The sequence below is a fragment of the Trichomycterus rosablanca genome, chromosome 5 (genome assembly GCF_030014385.1).
Source record: "Trichomycterus rosablanca isolate fTriRos1 chromosome 5, fTriRos1.hap1, whole genome shotgun sequence".
NCBI classification, from domain to species: Eukaryota; Metazoa; Chordata; class Actinopteri; order Siluriformes; family Trichomycteridae; genus Trichomycterus; species Trichomycterus rosablanca.
Window position 1 is genome coordinate 25,022,565 of NC_085992.1, and position 19,622 is coordinate 25,042,186.

At 38.6% G+C, this 19,622-nt stretch overlaps 1 protein-coding gene across 1 annotated transcript in view; it reads right to left on the reverse strand.

Moving 5' to 3' along the window:
• plekhh2 (pleckstrin homology domain containing, family H (with MyTH4 domain) member 2) overlaps positions 1–18,690 on the reverse strand; it is a 52,405-nt gene extending 33,715 nt beyond the window's left edge. The window contains exons 1-7 of the mRNA XM_062995004.1: positions 18,615–18,690; positions 15,631–15,777; positions 3,974–4,036; positions 3,727–3,876; positions 1,368–1,451; positions 1,192–1,273; positions 867–1,067 (exon numbers count right to left, since the gene is read on the reverse strand). Of these exons, the coding sequence (XP_062851074.1) occupies positions 867–1,067; positions 1,192–1,273; positions 1,368–1,451; positions 3,727–3,876; positions 3,974–4,036; positions 15,631–15,762 (712 nt within the window). The 5' untranslated portion in view covers positions 15,763–15,777; positions 18,615–18,690. The remainder of the gene's footprint in view (positions 1–866; positions 1,068–1,191; positions 1,274–1,367; positions 1,452–3,726; positions 3,877–3,973; positions 4,037–15,630; positions 15,778–18,614) is intronic.
• Between the last annotated feature and the right edge of the window lie 932 nt (positions 18,691–19,622).

Genomic DNA, 19,622 nt, shown 5'->3' on the forward strand with positions numbered 1-19,622 from the left:
AAGACCATTGTTTGTGCATATAGAATAATACAAAGATACATTCCAACAGAGTGCCGTTATTGCCGTAACAAGATGCATCTTGATGACATCATTTACATGTGCCACTGATCTACAACTCATCCGCAACAGCCATTCAGAAATGAAAATACACTGATCTACTTAATTAAAAAACACAGTTTAAACACAACATAAATCGCTTTATGAATGATAAATCGCTCACCTAAGATAAAGAAAACTTTAATCCATTAGTGTTATGAAATAAAACAAACTACATGGTTCCTATACAGCTCAAACGTAAGTGAAACCAAAAATGCTGCTAAATGTTCTGTGTGTAAAAGTTAAAATAAAAACAGCAGTTTTGTATAAGTGTGATGTTGTAGGTTCTGTATTTATTCCTTTAGAATATTAGTTTCACAGACTGAGCATTGTTATTTAGATAGTTATTTAGTTTAACCATGGTGCATTGAGACATGTATTATTACTGCTTAGTTATTTGAGAGGAGAAATAACGGTATCAGATTGGTACCGGTATGGGCAGATACTCAATTTGGAGTATCGGTATCGGACATAAAAAAGTGGTAACGAACCAGCCCATCATATTTTTTCTTTGTCTACTGAGACTTTTTGTTGTATATAGTCATTTAGTTCATCACAATACCTTTTAAGTGGTGAGTTGTTGAGTTATGACTGAGTAATAGCATTTCACATATTGCCCCACACACACATTGCCCAACACAACTTTAATGCATTTTTCCCAATTCCCAGGGATATGTGCTTGTTTGTGGAACAAAACAGACATAATGTTTAAACATGCTTTTGTATTCATTTGATCTAAACTGTATACAATGTATAAAAATTTGCCTGACCAGTTGACGGTCTCCTGTCATCGGTTTGTGTGAAGGGTGTACACACACTGTTCGTGGTGCTCTGAGCTGACATCGGTCCTGTCCGCACCTGAGGGCTCTTTCCTCTGATCTGGAAGCACCCGAAAGTCAGACTGCTTAGCCGTTGGGCCTGTCCAGGTTTAGTCTGACCTGTCTCTCCATGACCAAGAGCCTGTTCCAGACCTGATACAAACAACAAATGTAGTTCTGTTAGAAACTGATACATTGTATTATTTTCAAAACTAGGCTGCAATATTTAACTGGTACCCAAAAGAACCTGTTTAGTGTAGATGGTGTGTAAAAATACCTTGAATTTGGTTTCTTAGTTCCAGTATCTGAGACTCTTGCTGCTGGTTTGTTTCTTTCAGGGAGGCATTTTCTGTTTCAAACTAAATCCATAGGTAGGTCAGGTATATGACACTAAGACACGTTTACACATGCATACACACAACCAGACACTCACACATGCTTGAGCACACAAACCTCTTTCAGCTTCTTCATCACCCACTCTTTGATTTTTGCTGCTTTTTCCTCCACAGCCTTGGAATCTTGGATTCGGCTGTACTTCTGTGAAGATGTGTGAGTATTAAACCTCTAACTATTATGCATTCACAGTAAGAATATAAGTACTCAAACACCTCATTATTTTATATTTACAAACAATGTCCCTTAACTTTATACGTAATCATGAACAAATATATTTTTTTAAAATAAATTAATAAAAGAAAATGATGGTGCAAACACTACAAATTAATAACATTAGTGCTTTGTTACATAGCTATTGTTGACGATTACAGCTTCATGAGTCCAGGCTATAACTAACTATAATGGTTAAGGAGTAAGAACTGTGAGAATGTTGGGCTGAAGTTCAGGGTGGTCTCCAACACCCCCCTTCCCCCGCTTTTCTGCGAAAATGACAATGTGGGTGCAAGGATCCATCAAGGAGGAAAGAAGGGTATGATGGGTTAATGATGGGTTAGACCTAGGCAGTCTATTAGGAGTTGGGAGGAGGGTCAGCCATGTCCATTCCCTCTAACCTTAACTATTCCACAATTTGATTTTAAGAGTGCAGGCCACACCTTGTACTATAGTGGAAGAGGAGTGATTATAAGTCAGTAAAGGAAACAGGGTACTTTGAGAATGCTGAGCTGAAGTGCAGCCCCCAAAGGTAGGCGGCACTATCCAGAATTAGTACTGGCTGATACCAGCACTATCCACATAGGTCCCTTTCTAAGGTAAAGCCTTACTGTTGGGTTTAATTTAAGTGATTCGGCAAGGATCATGTCTAAGCCCAGGTCTAAACCCCAGATGAGCAAGTTGAAGGCCAAGGTGGCATGGAAAAGCATATGCAGATGGTGCACTGCTAAGACCTGACGAGCGAATGAGCTTGGTTGAGTTGCCACGTGTGAGTAATGATGGCTGGGTTTTAATAGTGTAGCCTTGGGCTGCCCAGATAGGACTGTGACATCATTTAAATCAGTGTTCTGTAGTGGTGGTATGCTTGCAATGGCCGATTAATGGGAAGTTAGGCCGTGTAGTCTTGTAGTCCGTATCTAGATGTTGCTTCTGGGTTGAATAAATAGCACGAGGTTGGTTTAGTTGGGTTACTACTTTAGATGAAAAACAGTTGCTTGCAAACCCTGGACTGGTGTCGATAGAAAAAAGAGTTGTATGGGTTTTGGCTGGATTGGTAGAGTTTGATTCTTAATCACAAGTATGTCATTAATCACAGGGTTGTAGATGGTGAGTGTCCTTGTTTAAGTTAGAAGGATTTACATGGGGCGTGTTTGCATGTACAGAGGGAAGATGAGTATCTGGTGGATAATGTGGTTGGAAGGCTGAATGGACAGGCCTGCTTGAGGCACTGGGTGGCACGTTATGGCAGAGACTGTTATTATTGAAATGTTGCTCGGATGCATTTCATGTGGTAAGAAATGGAGGTGTATTCTTTTGAACCAGATGTGGGATGAGGGTGCTACAAAGTAGTTAGATGTTACATTTGGTACATTAGGAGGACTGCAGGATTGGTTGGGGAGAGTTGTACTTGAAGTGATGGTAATAATAATATTAGGGTTTTTAGTATTTGGAGATCGGGATGTGGTTAGTAAGGGATAGGCTGGTGTTTATGATGATCTGCATGTGGCGGCAGAGTAGTAAGATGCAATGTAGAGGTTTGGAATGTCCCTGATTGATTGTTTGGGTTCTAAATTGTCAGGACCGAATGGAGATTATATGGTAACATCCTAGTTGGAATAGATAAGGGCCAGGACTGGCGACGGGAAAGGCCGGTAAGGATGAGACAGGGACATTAAGCCCTGAGGTGCCTCGTTGTCTGTGTCCTTTTTCTTAAATCTTAGTTATTCCAAAACTTCATTTTGAGATGTCTACATTTCAAAATAATCTGACCAATTCCTTTTGTCAAGGGTCCGGGTCCTTTCTGTGCGGTTTTTGCATGTTCTTCTCATGTCTGCATTGGATTCCTTTGGGAGCTCCGGTTTCCTCCCACAGTCCAAAGACATGCAGTCAGGTTAATTGGATATATTAATCTTCCCCTAGTTAGTATGTGTGCGTTAGTTTGCCCGGTCTGAAACATGTACAGGGTGTTTCCTGCCTTTTGCCCAGCCCCACCATGACCCTAAACAGGACCCTGAACACTATTATAATAGTGTTTGCGAGATTGAAGTATAATGTTTTAAATATTGTTTAGTGCTTAATAATTATATATGCTCTTGGACCATCTGAATCGGCTGACAAGGGTTTACAAAGACCCATAAAACATTGCCAAAATGTAGTTTTAGGCAGGAATGTAAAAGGCCCCTCCTGCCCTTCATGTTGCACTGACCTGCTCTTCCAGCTGTTGTTCCAGTAATGCTATGAGCTCATCTTTATCCTGTAGAGTCACCTGCAAGTCTTGGCAGCTTTCGAAAAGTTTCAGTTCAGAGTCAGGAGGCTTGACATCTACAGCTTTTAGATGCTCTTCCATCCACTGCACCTAAATTGTACACGCGAACATGAAATTTGTCATATTATGGCTGTAGCTCACAGACACCACAAAATGCATACAAAATAAATAACTTCCCAGCACTTACCTGTTGGTTTGCCTTAAGGGCACGCTGCTCTGCCTCCAAAACTTGCTTTTCCAACTGCTGCATCTGCAAAGCAACACAAAACATACTGTGTGCCCATTCATATGACAAGTGTGTTGAACCCTGGGTTGCTTATCAAAGCTTGTGCCTCTTATATGTGACTCCTGCTGGCCGTCAGAATATAAGACTGAGAAAAGCGCAGTCCCCAAAACTGATGAGGCTCACTATAAGAATTTACATGCGTTTGAGGATGGATTTTCCAAAATGCAACCAGCGTGAGTGTTGTGCAACCAACAGAGGTCGCCAGAGGGCAAAGCAAAATTGAGTATATCTAAACCATTCAATGCAAAAAGGAAAAAAAAAAATCTTTAAAATCTTAAATAATTAATTGACTTTATTAACTGAAAAAATACAAACCATATTTCCGGAAAGGCGGGAACAATTTGTAAAATTTAATAAAACAAGAAGCTTTATTTTCTGCAACTTTTGTTTAAACTGACAACACAACAAATGACTTTTATTTTATGTAGAATGCTTGTATTTTGTCAATATAAAAATGAATGATGACACAAAAAAGTTGGGACAGGGTCAAAATAAAATCTGTTTCTCATGCCATCTGAGGGCTTTAAAGATGTCCACATTTAACAGTGCTTTCTGATTTACCTGAATAAAACACTGCGCACTAAGTATTTGCACTTGAGTCTACCTCTACTTACATTTCATCACATACTTTTATGAATGCAGACACACAGGCCTAATTAATATAGGCACAAAGAAATTACCAGCTATATTAATATAAAATATTATATTTTTTATATTCTTTTTTTTATTATTATTATTAAATGAGGTTATTGAATTTATAGAATGCATTCACCTAAATTGCTGATGTATATACTGCTGTGATCTAAATTTCTGTATATCATATAGAAACATAAGTGCATGTAAAAACTTTACATTAATAGTACTTCACACATGCTTTTAAGTTCCAGCACCAGCATATTACCACAGAAAGTAAATCAGGTTCCATTTTCAAAATGCTATTTTCTAAGCCAGATCACATACCATGCAGAATTTAAAAAGACATTGACATTTCAAATTTAATGTCATATAATTACTTTGTCACATGTTTCCCTTTAATTCTAACCTATTCTTCACTAATCCTGTCTGTAACATTTGTATTGTGGGTGAGCTAAGAGGGGAACTGATAAGTACACTTTACAGGTTGTCTAGATAAAAAAAAAAACAACAACAACATTATGTGTTATTGAGAGCTAGGTAATTTATTATTAGCAAAAATAATATAGTCAGTTAAAAGGAAATAAGTTCCAAGCAATGATGTGTAACTGGATTTTGTGAGCTTTGTCAAATTGTGACTTGCCTGACCATTAATACAGACTATAAAAAACTGGATGTATGTTTTCTGACAGTTTAGCTGCTACATTTTCTACTATTTAATGTCTTGTGAGGAATTTAACATTTCTATTTTTCCCAATACAGTGCGACCCCCATTCTATCAGGATAAACCAGTTAGTAAAAACGTACGAAAATATGCATATTACTGTTGAGATAATAAAATGTACTTGCAGTTTTCTTTCATTTTTATGTTTTACCACTGCTTTAACCTGGTCAGTGTTGTGGGGGGTCAGGTTTCCCTAGAAACACTAGGGTGCAATTCAGTAACACACCCCAAACAGTATGCCAGTCCATCGCAGGTCCTGGTCCATGACCAATGATGTCTGTATGTAGACACATGACCGGCTGATAGCACAGCTGGGGATCTGAACCCTGGACCCCTGGGGTAGTGGGCTAGTGTTACTTACCAAGTGCCTTGTTGCTTAAATGTGAAACCAAATGTAACAAAATACAAAAATGACAAATGACATGATGGCTTAGTGTGTAGCACTGTCACCTCACAGCAAGAAGGCCCTGGGATCGATCCCCAGGTGGGATGGTCCGGGTCCTTTCTGTGTGGAGTTTGCATGTTCTCCCTGTGTCCACGTGGGTTTCCTCCCACAGTCCAAAGACATGCAAGTGAGGTGAATTGGAGATACAAAATTGTCCAAGACTGTGTTTGACATTAAACTTGTAAATTGATTAATCTTGTGTAACGAGTAACTACCTGTTCTGTCATGAATGTAAACAAAGTGTAAAACATTACATTAAAATCCTAATAAATAAGTAAAAATAGGGATTTAAAAATCTAAACATTTTTGCACGGCTAGATTTTGCTTTATTAGTTAAATGATACAGTAAGAAACGTATTTTTAAATTATTCATTTAAATAAAGAGCTAAATGTGCTTTTACTTTGCTCATCTGTGTCGACAAGCTTCCCAAACACTTCAACTCGCTCACTGCATCACTGTCCTTACTAGAAAGTTGAAAATATCTTTAGAAATTGCTGAAACATCACTAGAAAGAGTTAACACTGTTCTGTGGAAAAAGTTCAAACTTAAATGAAGCAATGCCACAAAGGCTCGCTGCAGTCACCCTACCCATTCCAAGCATTCCAGAGTGTCTACTTTGCAGCTCGCCCTCCCCATGGCCCTGTCTCTCACAAAGCCTACCTGTGTTAAAACCCTGCACAACACTACCTCCTCAAATTTCCCAGCGTTACCCAGAGTCTGTGCACTAACACACAAACACTCTTAGGTTGAAAATATGTAATGGTATCGTTCTGACACATGGTGTATTCATAAAGTATGCACAGTGCAGTTAAACATAGTTTATGATCAAGGAGGTTTGAAAAAAAATTCAGTATTATATTTATAGTTCATGGTTTTGGGAAATTAAACTCTGAAAGTGTTTACAAAGTCCTACAAAATGTTAGGTTTCTTTACTACCATGTGTTTACTATTCACCCCTTTATTTAATGGATTTAAGAACATCCTACAGTTGTTCTAAACCATTAAAGCTTCAGGCATTTTAAAGTTCGGTTCAGACTGTTCTTAGACGCGTGCAGACTTTATGACCGGTTGGATCTAACTTTCTGCAGCCACCTCCCACAGAAATGTGGAATCAATCTGAGCATGCCAGACAGTAAGAGGAGCAAGAACTAACTTAGAACAGATTCTCCTTTTGTACAGTGTTTACACTGAATGTAGACATTGACTAGTGAAAATGAGTGTGCATGCCAGTTTGTGGTTTCCCCTTTATAAAATTCAGAAAGTGGCATTAGTAAATACTAACCCAGAGCTTCCACTCACTAATGCTCGTTTTTCTTCTACTTTCTTCTTACGTTTTTACTTCATCCCTCTAATTAGTAGGTTAAGCTATTTTATACACGCTAACATTTGTATCAAATAAACCAGTTAATTCCACAGACACTGGCAGTGGAATAGGTTACGCTGAAGAGTAACCTTTTAGTTTGGCACCATCAAGCCACCTTTCCAACAAGTCAGTCCATTATATTTTTACTATACTGGAGATATCTAAGTTGACTATAATTGCTGGTATTGTGAAGCAAAAACATCTATAAGCAACAAAATCACATGCTTAAAAAACCTCAGTTGTAACACTTACTACTGAGTTTGGAATCTTGCTGCCTCTAAAGAAAATGTTTAACTGTTTGATTAGGATGGCGGAATGGTGGCTCGGTGGGTGGCACTGTCGCCTCACAGCAAGAAGGGTTCGATCCGCAGGCGGGGCGGTTCGGGTCCTTTCTGTGCGGAGTTTGCATGTTCTTCCCGTGTCTGTGTGGGTTTCCTCCGGGAGCTCCAGTTTCCTCCCACAGTCCAAAAACATGCAGTCAGGTTAATTGGAGACACTGAATTGCCCTATAGGTGAATGAGTGTGTGTGTGTCTGCCCTGCGATGGACTGGCACCCCGTCCAGGGTGTTACTGTGTGCCTTGCGCCCATTGAAAAGCTGGGATAGGCTCCAGTACCCCCCCCCTCCCCAACCCAAATTGGATAAGCGGTTAAGAAAGTGAGTGAGTGAGTGTTTAATTAGGTTTTCATTGCTGTATAACCACACAAGTCAAGGACTATATTGGGCAATATCAGGCACCAGGTGTTATAATGTAAAGCAAAACACTTGGATTAAGGGGTAGTATAAAACATTAACTGTATCTTGAATGTTTAGCAAGTACATAAAATTGACATTTTACACACTTTTGAGGATACTGTGTAAGTGTAATACTCTCTCCTTTTTACTGCCCTGTGACTCTTGTAGAAGTGTGTATTTTGTTCTATGTAAAAAGAAACTATACACTCCTGTTTTGTATGAGTGTACTGTTGTGGCACAAGAACATCATTCATTCATTGTCTGTTTTACCACCCCATTTTTCATATTCAGGATTGGAGTAGGTATAATTCACTGGATAAAAGGTCGCCAGTCAATCAAAAGGCAAAAACACACACATTCACATCTAGGGCAATTTAAGTACCTCCAGTTAACTTGACTGTGGGACTGTGGGAGAAAACCGGAGGTTTAATGCTACTTTTCAAATGTTAATGCATATAAAAGATAAAACAGCTTGCATTTAGTGAAATAGTTTACATTGGTTTTTAAGTCATGCTTTAAACCATTTTCCCATAGAAGGGAAACATTTTTGGCTTTAGTTTCTTGCCTGACTGTATTAATGATACATGGTGGAGTCATTAGTATCAGACAGTGAAATTGCATGCTAAACGAACTTGAGTAATGGTACACGGTGGTGACGAGTCTGTGACTCTACGATGAGTCATATAATATATTATGCTGTAAAACTGCTACCAGCTGGCAGTTCTTTATCTTCATCTTCCAAACTAGTCTTAATAAGAATTGTAAATCAAGGAACATGGAATAAAGTTCTGAGCCTTAATTCTGAGCAATTCCTCTGAGCATTAGTTCAGTTCTGAGACTCAAAAACTGTAACAATATCTATTTTATTACATTAAACATATATAACATTGGGTTTGTTGCAGAAGAAATGTTCATTTTTTTTCATAATAAACATAATGTCAGTATTTAATTTAGGCAGAGGTGCTCAAATCTTTGCTGTACATGTATCATACAAGCATATGTAAACCTTTGACTGTTTCTATTTTCACTCTGGAAAAAGTTATGTGTTGTGTGTGTTACTTGTTGACTTCCTTTACAAAATGCTCTTTGTTTACAAATCCAGTATTTCCTCCCTTGGGTGTCTTGATGATTACAGGAAAGTTTGTGCTTTTGCTATCTGCTGCCCACTTTACCCTTTCTGTATAGCTCTTTCATTCCCTCTCTTTTCATCTCAAAGTCAGTTATTACAGCTGTTCATTGCCCAGCCATTTCTTGAGAGTCTAATTGTCCATTTACCAGAATCACAACTGTATTGCCAAATACTGACAAAACTAATCTTGCCAAACTAATCTAGGATGTACAACAAAAACCAACCAAAAAAGCAATAAACTCATCTTTACGTTAAACAGAGAAGTCTGGGTTTTGTCAGTTTGAGTGGTCAGTAAATCCTGTGAGTAATCAGAAAACAATACTTCCACAGCCATCAGGTCTTCTGGCACTCGGATGACCAACACTAACAAGAGATCTTTATCACATTACTCATCAATGTGTCTCAGCATAAAATAGGTCAGACAAGACAAAAGGGCCAACAGCTCAGAGTGGGAGTACATTTGGAGGAGTAGAGTCATCAAAATAAGAGTTAAATGTCTATAAGTGCTGGAGTCATAGGATAGATTAACTCCACAATTACTAATAATAATTGTCTAATGACAAAAAAAAATGATAATAGCCAACTGTTTACATGAAACCTGATAATTTGTTAATAATCTGACTAACAGCTCAATTGGAAAAGAACAGGTCCATGTATACACCTTAGTTGGAATACACTATTCCGACAGAGGATTTCCAGTTTTACAACAAATGTTGTAAATTTCTCCTTCTACAGTGCATAATTTCATTACATGATTGAAGGAATCTTTAGAGATTTTAGTGTGTAAAGTGCGAAGGTGCAAGCCTAAGCTGACCACCTGTGATCTACGACCCCTAAGACAGCACTAGAACCATCATTCATTAATAGCTGATGTAACCACGTTGATTGTGTCAGTGCTCTTGGCAAAGATAATTTACACATCTTTGATGGAAGCATTAATGCAGAAAACTACATGATTTTAGAGCAACACGTTACCTTCAAGACATCATCTTTTTCAGGAATGTCCATGAATTGTCCAACGAGACAGTGTAAAACCACATGCTGCACACATTACAAAGGCATGGCTGTGAAACCAGGCGGCATTGGTACTGGACTGGCCTGCCTGCAGTTCTGACCTGTCCCCAATAGAGATTGTGTGGAGAATTTAAAAATAAAATGTGCAACACTTCATCACTTGGTATCCTCTGTGGCAAAAAATCTTTTAAGTGTTGTGAGAGGGAATGGAAACATTACAAAGTGGTAAATACTTTACTGTCCCAACTTTTTTTGAAATGTGTTGCAAGCCTGAAATACAGGAATGGATGTTTATTAACAAATAAAAAAAAATTGACCAGACAACACAAAATATCTTGGGTTTATATTGTCTGCAATACAATAAAAGTCAAAGTAATGTTAAAAACATTTGCATTTTCCATACTGTCCCAACTTTTTCTAATTTATGGTTTTACTACAGACAAAAGGAATTGGACATAAAAGTGTCATTTACTCACAGCATTTTATGTACACTTATTTTTTAAGTCAGAGTGTTTTCGTGCAAAAGTAGCATACAGAAATGCTTCTATTTTCTAATCACCTGGGTACCAACTTTACTAATAACAGTGGTGTTGTAGCAAACCATGATGATGATGGTAGAAGTCCAATTTTTCAGTTTTTTTTTTTAGAATTTCCTTCCACTGACTTTATAACATGATTGTTACATGTTTCTTTTGAGATGTAAGGTGCAATTGGTTATGAATGTCCTTGCTTTTGAATGTACAGTGGAAAATGCACATGTCGTTGCAGGTGCAGCAGTTATGGTGATGGTTACATAAAAATAATCTCATTATGACATCTGTAGAAGTCCTTTGATATCTGATACCAATGTATTACCAGAAGGTCCTTTAACTTCTGTACATTGTGAGATTAATCATTCTACAGTACATCTTCTTGTCATCTCTTCTGCAGGTAATTAATGGCCATGTGCCTGGCTGTACACATGATCTTGCAAAAAGCAGGATTAATCGGACCAGTCAATCTTCGTTCTTTACTCAAACAATCTCTACTCCAATGCCAGTCTGCTCATTTTTGCCCATTTACCTCATCACCAGTATTAAAATATATCTCCAATTTGAGCCATAGAAACTGTTCTGTTGGTCTGTATCAGATACCATAGCCCTCAAGTCCTCTGGAATCAGTAGTCTTTGCCTTGTTTTTTTTTTTCTTGTTTTTTTTTCTTTTTCTTTTTTTTTCTCCCCAATTGTTCAATTTGCATCGTGCTTCCTCTCTGTCTATGCCGAACCCTGCCCTGACAGAGGAGATCGAAGCTAACCCATATCCCCTCCGAAACATGAGCAGCACCCGGATGCATTTTTGCCACCCGCACATTGATGAGTTTGGCGCCACCTAGCGTTGCATGCGGAGAGACACACCCTAAGGGCACTCTTCCTCATCTCTTGTGCAGGCGCCTCTAATCAGCCGGCAGAGGTCGTAATCGCATTCTGACAGAGAGAGACCCACATCCGGTTCTTTGTCCCACCCCCCCACTGAGCAACCGGCCAATCGTTGCTCATACAGCCACTCAGCTTCGAACCAGTGAAGCAGAGCTGGATTCGATACTACGTACTCAGAATCCAGCCCTGGTTGCAGCGTGTCTATTTTACCGCTGCTCCACCTGAGATATGGTAGGTTGGCAAAAAATAAACGTTCTTTCATTATTTGGAATTATCTTAAGAGAGTCAATGAGAATCATTTTAATGATACAGAAAAGTACCTCAGGATTTGGGAAGGTAATTTGAGCTAGTGTGGAGTATAATATTTGGGCAGAAAAGCTTCTTAGCTATAGGGCAGGAGATGAACTGAAACCGTCGTACACCTCAAGCATTTACTTACACATAAACACACAGAATTAAACAGCTAATGATACCTAATGAGCTAAACTAATGTTGATGTGCAGATAATTTAATAACAGCAGTAATTTATATTTACCATCTGAATAAAACTGCTATGTTTGAATAACACAGAATGTTAAAGTGTTTATTTAATTATTACCTGTGGAATCCAAAATTGGACACAGCTGGTTCTTCTTGAGGTGTATAGATTATTTTCACTTGTAGCCATTAGATGAATTTGGCCAGTGGGGGCAGCTGCACATTTAGAAATGTATTACAATACAGTTTTACTAAACTTTATTAGTACAGAGGTAATACCTACTACTGTCAATAATGTTGGTCACTGATTTATCATAAGACATTTTTGTATGTCCCATGAAAAGTGCTTAGTTCAATTATGAACAGACTACATACTGTCACAGTACTGTAAGTCACTTTAAATAAAAGCGTCTGCTAAATGTCGAAAATGTAAATATGATTTTGAGAGAGGTATAAAGAAACGATTAAACTACATGTAAACCTGTACTTATTCTAGAAAATGGTTTTTCATATGCTAGGGGCATCTAAAGTCTGCACGCCTATGAAGTCGTGCTATTCCAGAATGCTGCAGTCTGGAGCCCTGTGGTCAGGCGTCTGTTTATATTAATCTCTAATCAGCTCTCTCATGGGATGGACCGAAAGAAGTAGGCCATAAAGTGGAAACACACTCAAACTGCAGGCTGTAACACACCAAACATGGTAAATACTTTAGAAAGTCATTGCCTGCCTCTTTTGAAAATATATGTGCTGGCTGATGGACTAAACTGACTTTAAGAAGCTGTGAATAAATGATAAGACTCAATTTAAAATAAAAAGAGTAAAAAGGCTGCAAGTCTCTGTGGGAGGAGAGAGCAGATATAGTAAAACCACACTGCTACTCTGTAATTATGTAGTGTAGTACAAGATGGATGGTTAAGTTATTTACTTACTCCGCATGAAGTTAAATTAAATTACTTTTAAATGATAGACTAACGTTATCAGTCATTTAAAAGTGAACTGGGGTGAGTTAAACAGAAGATATATAAATACCTCTTATGACTCTGTGTTAGTGCTGGTGCTAAAGCTAGTGCTCATTCAGAAACATTCTTGTTTTTTACTGGATACATTTTTAGGCACCTTAAAATTCAAAGTAATCATAATTTAGTGTACTCCAAGAGAAGACTATTCTTAATGCACCATTTATTTGTAAATATTAAATTGTTTTTTGTGTAAATTTGTTTCTTTTAACTTTCAATTAGCTAGCAAGTTTGGCTAGTTCCGATTGTACACATTGCGCACTTGCTAACTCACACATTGTTTTACCAATGCCAAGTTCACACTACACGACTTTCTAAGTTGTCAGATCGCTGTACAGTTCACACTACACAACTGGATCTCTTGTAATCGGGAGTCTTTCAAGTCGGTGTGGCTTTCACACTACACGACTGATCGGCGATATAGGGTTTCACACTACACGGTCTATCACCAACTGGAATCACAGATGAGCTTCTCTGGTCTCCCAAACTACGTTTTGTCATGAAAACACACGCAAGAAGTGACGAGGGGTTTAATGATACCACGTCCAAAAATGCACGTCAACAATTAGCGAGCGATCAAAGTTTGTGTGCTGATGTGCAGTGTAAAAACACAGAGAAAAAATAAATGAATCTGAGTGGATTTGGCTACGTGAACAGCATGAATTGTTCTATAGTGAGTTGAAGGTTAATAAATATTTTTTCAATGCAACGTTGGTGTTATGTTTTGTAGAGAACGGTAAGGTCAGAAATACTGTAAAACTTGTGTGTGTGCCAATGTATTCTGCTATAAACTATATTAAGCCCCTGTCCCACCTTTTTACACTCCTCCCCTGTGTTTCCCCTCACACCGTATCTTGTGTTCTCATTGGCTGTTCGACATAGCACTCATTGCCAGTCGTGCAACTCAGATCCAGATATTTGACAAGCTAGATATATTTCTTCGGTTGCCGAGTGCTCAGCAAGCCGCTCGGATTGAGTAGTTGAGTAGTTCATACATAGCGATTGAGAGCCGAGTTTCGATCGCCGAGTGAACGCCGAGTTGCTCCCGAGCCGGCAAATCTAGTGCCGACCAGTCACCGAGCGAAAATCAGGGCAAAATTTGTGTAGTGTGAACTAGGCTATAGAAAGAGCTGCAGGATGACCTGAATGAAGCAAGCAATATGAACTCCACTTATTTCTATTCCTACACCCTACACAAAACTTGTATGCTAATAATGAAGCATGGAGTCGTTTGTCTACATTTTGCAAATTTTACATTTAAAGCATTCAGTGGACAGTTTTCAGAGCAATCATCAGAAGGGCTTTGTGTTTTCCTTGCCCTTACTCTTTTTTTCACATTTCCCCCCAATCTAGTCGTATGCAATTACCCAACTGCATTGTGCTTCCTCTCTACTGATGTTGATCTCCACCCTGACTGAGGAGAGCCGTGACTAACACATGCCCCCTCTGACACGTGTGCAGTAGCCGACTGCATCTTTTCACCTGCACGAGGTGAGTTCATATGGGGATCAGCTTTGTGTATGGAGAAACACACCCTGATTAAACATGATCCCTTGTCTCTGTGCAGATGCCATCAATCAGCCAGCAGAGGACGTAATTACATCAGTTATGAGGTCCACTCCGGCAAGACTGACAAGTTCGAAATGTCAGCTCTGGTGTGCCAGCGTGTTTTACCGCTGCGCCACCTGAGCATCCATAATACCCTTACTCTTAATAGACAGTAGTCTAAAAACGTAAATCTGTCAAAATCAATTTAAGTACAGAGAACAGAAAGTTGATAATCTTGAGAACACCATAGTGAAGTCAGAGTGAAGTATAGAGGTGTGACCATGAAGATATTGTTATCTGAAAATCTTCCTGAGGCATTACATTATGTATTTATAAGCATTAACTAATACTGTTATTTCTGTCTTTCTAAAACATTTTTAAAGATAGAACAAGACTAGCTTGTTAAATAAGCATTGCAAATTCCATTACTCAATGGCTAACACCTAATGCTACTATAGCTGCAGGGGAAGAGATGACCTTCTGCTGTAGTTTACCTTGTAGACACTAAAACTAAAATTCTACCATCTGCACTATTTTCTCCCCTTCTTCTCCCTTTTAGTGCATCCAGTTGCCCTATTGCGTCATGCTTCCTCTCCACCAATGCCGATCCCCGCTCGATTGAGGAGAACGAAGCTAACCCTCTAGCTAACTAGATTTTCCTCATTGATAGTCATAGTGCCAAAACAGTTGTGCTTCTGAGACCCTGCCATCAGACGTTCTCCATTCTAGCTCTACTGAGGTGGAAAAACAAAAAATATCTCAAGAATAAATGGAACAGGGCTAAGATGAATATAAGGAGCTCTTAAAATCTTATAACATTTATTTTAAAACATTATTTAGAGACTAATAGGAATTATTTAATAATTAGTAAGTATTACTAAAACCAATAAAACAATACAGATAGATGACAAAAGAATGAATGAGTAGGAAATGAATTCCATTCAAACACTGTGAAGGTTATTCTGATGCTATTTTTTATGGACGGGTCAATGGAAATCAATACAAAGCTATTCTTGGCCGGACAATTTTAAGAGTTTATTAAAAGTGGAGAGTGCTAACCTTTTCTGTTGTAAGTTCCCGAATCACACTCATCTGTCCACGAAACTTTAGAAGCAGAGCTTCCAGAGCCATATATTTCTCTTTCCATTCCACTGCTGAAACCTTGTCTTCTTCTGCCATGGTGCAGGACATCACACCTTCTTAATCCTAGACCAAAAATACACAAAGTTGTTCATAAAATTTTTGGCAGAATATTTTAAAATCTACATTTGCATTTTCAGCATTTAGCAGACGCCTTTATCCAAAGCGACTTACATTACTGTGACAGTATACAGTCTGAGCAATTGAGGGTGAAGGGCCTTGGTGGGGATTGAACCAGCAATCTTTTGATTACTAGTCCAGTACCTTAACTGCTAGGCTACTATATATATATATGTACTGTATATACAGTACACTGATCAGCCATAACATTAAAACCACCTCCTTGTTTTTACACTCACTGTCCATTTTATCAGCTCCACTTACCATGTAGAAGCACTTTGTAGTTCTACAATTACTGACTGTAGTCCACCTGTTTCTCTGCATGCTTTGTTAGCCCCCTTTCCTGCTGTTCTTCAATGGTCAGGACTCTCCCATGACAACTACAGAGTAGGTATTATTTGGGTGGTGGGTAATTCTCAGTACTGCAGTGACACTAATATGGTGGTGGTGTGTTAGTGTGTGTTATGCTGGTATGAGTGAATCAGGCAAAGCAGCGCTGCTGGAATTTTAAAATACTGACTGTCCACTCACTGTCCACTTTATTAGACACTCCTACCTAGTTGGTCCACCTTGTAGATGTAAAGTCAGTGATTATCGCTCATCTATTGCTGCTGTTTAAATTGTTCATCTTCTAGACCTTCATCAGTGGTCACAGGACGCTGCCCACAGGGCACTGTTGGCTGAACGTTTTTGGTTGGTGGACTATTCTCAATCCAGCAGTGACAGTGAGGTGTTTAAAAACTCCATCAGCATTGCTGTGTCTTATCCACTCATACCAGCACAACACACACTAACACACCACCACCATGTCAGTGTCACTGCAGGACTGAGAATGACCCACCACCCAAGTAATACCTGCTCTGTAGTGGTCCTGTGGGGGTCCTGACTATTAAAAAACAGCATGAAAGGGGGCTAACAAAGCATGCAGAGAAACAGATGGACTAAAGTCAGTAATTGTAGAACTACAAAGTGCTTCTATATGGTAAGTGGAGCTGATAAAATGGACAGGAGGTGGTTTTAATGTTATGGCTGATCGATGTGTATATATATATATATATATATATATATATATATATATATATATATATACATATATATATATTTATGTTACTGTTAGTATGTTGTAAATCTATGCTTTATATCTAGTTTTGAGAAAGGAACACATCAATACTACACACATAACTTAAAACATAAATGAAACCAGCAGTCTTTCCTTCAATTCAGGAAAACATTGCATAAATGAGCAAAAACAGACATTATTTATATTCACTTCAGTCAGTTTTAAACTCAAAATTCTTTTTTGTTTTGTTAATGTTTTTTTTTTAGTTTACTTTTATAAACCAAAACAGTGTACAACCATTGACAGTTATTTCTGAAAGCTGTAAACAGTTTAAAAAGAGAACATTATAATTATTAAAGTTTCAGCCCACTCAGACTGACTTTAGGTTAGACAGAGAAACTGTTATGTGACATGCTTTCAGAGAATTAAAAAAAAAAATGTTCCAGAACTGGGCAGGGCCCAGGGCAAACTGACCACTACCAAAACAAACCTTCACTAGCCAAGCTGTTCCACCATCACACTTTTCCATTGTACACATTTCAGTTATGAAAAACATATGCCAAGGTAAAATTGCAGGAAGAAAGCATGCAAGCTAGAGAAAAGTGAGAGTGGGAGTACACAAGGAGAACATAAAAAGAAATGACAGTGAGAGAGTGATGGATTTGTGAACAGAAGAAAATGGTAGTGAAGTTATCAGCTTTTTGGTGTCTACAACATTAATGAGAGAAATAATCTAACATCGTTTATTAGACTTACAATATACTTGCTTTGATTACACTTTGGTTTCAACAATTCTGTTTAATTATGTTTTCAGATACTGCCACCTTATTTATAACCTAATGAACCACAAAATCTTACAAAGCACTGAAAAAACTACATTGTATTTAATAGTGTTAATTAATGCACATGGGTGGCACGGTGGCTAAGTGGGTAGCACTGTCGCCTCACAGCAAGAAGGTCCTGGGTTCGATCCCCAGGTGGGGCGGTCCGGGTCCTTTCTGTGTGTTCTCCCTGTGTCTGCGTGGGTTTACTCCGGGTGCTCCGGTTTCCTCCCACAGTCCAAAGACATGCAAGTGAGGTGAATTGGAGATACAAAATTGTCCATGACATATATGACATCGATATAACCTTGTGAACTGATGAATCTTGTGTAATGAGTAACTACCGCTCCTCGTGAATGTAACCAAAAGTGTAAAACATGACATTAAAATCCCAATAAACAACAAACAAACAATTAATGCACATATTTCTTACATTAGTCCAATGCAATAACAATATAAATTCTTTAATATAGACAGATAATACTAAGACTGATTCTATACTTGTATGTTCTTAGTCAAAAGTCTGGAATACTAGGAAGTCTAGACATAAAACTTTTTTTCTGGTGTCTCGGTCTTGCTGGTTGGACTTCCAAGATAAAGTTTTGTCTTGTTTATGTCAATGTGTATTAATTTATTTCTGTCTCCAACAACCTTTTTTTGGTTATATTAATTCAAGAACTAATACTGATTGGTTTGTACAAATGCACATATACTTTTGACTTTAACTGCACACATGGGTATGTGGTAAACCTTATCAGAGAATAAACACTAGAGAATAAGTGATGCTGTTGTATTTACGGCACATATATGCACGTATGGTATAAGAGCTCAGTTATTCTTACTCCTCCTCCTACGTTCTTGTTCTAAAAAGTGTTAAAAGTTGAACAGTAAAAACTACTTACCCTAAAGAAAGTGAAATACATATCCGTCCATTTCAATTTTCCGTGATCTTCCAGTAATATCTGTGATAACTATCCCATATAAACTGTACTGTAGAATCTTCCACCTCTGAAACTTCAATTCAGCATCTGACTGTAGCTTGGCCAGAGGGCGGGGCTAGGGGCGTAGTGTTAGAAAGTTTGTCCAATTATATGTGATGTAGGCGGGGCTATGTAAATTAGCCGAACAAACGCAAAATGTGAAATGTGTATTGCATTTAACCTCTTTATACAGGGAAAAACGGAAACACATGTTAACCGGTATAGATACAATGATCAGCCATAACATTAAAACCACCTCCTTGTTTCTACACTCACTGTCCATTTTATCAGCTCCACTTACCATATAGGAGCAGTTCTACAATTACTGACTGTAGTCCATCTGTTTCTCTGTGTGCTTTGTTAGCCCCCTTTCATGCTGTTCTTGAATGGTCAGGATCCCCACAGGACCACCACAGAGTAGGTATTATTTAGGTGGTGGATCATTCTCAGCACTGCAGTGACACTGGCATGGTGGTGGTGTGTTAGTGTGTGTTGTGCTGGTATGTTTGTTTGTTTGTTTGTTTATTAGGATTTTAACGCCATGTTTTACAGTTGGGTTACATTCATGACAGGAACGGTATTCACTCACCACACAAGGCTCATCAGTTCACAAGGTTATATCGAACACAGTCCTGGACAATTTCAGTATCTCCAATTTACCTCACTTGCATGTCTTTGGACTGTGGGAGGAAACCGGAGCACCCGGAGGAAACCCACGCGGACACGGGGAGAACATGCAAACTCCACACAGAAAGGACCCGGACTACCCCACCTGGGGATCGAACCCAGGACCTTCTTGCTGTGAGGCGACAGTGTTACCCACTTAGCCCGTTGTGCTGGTATGAGTGGATCAGACATAGCAATCCTGATGGAGTTTTTAAACACCTCACTGTCACTGCTGACCTGAGAATAGTCCACCAACCAAAATGA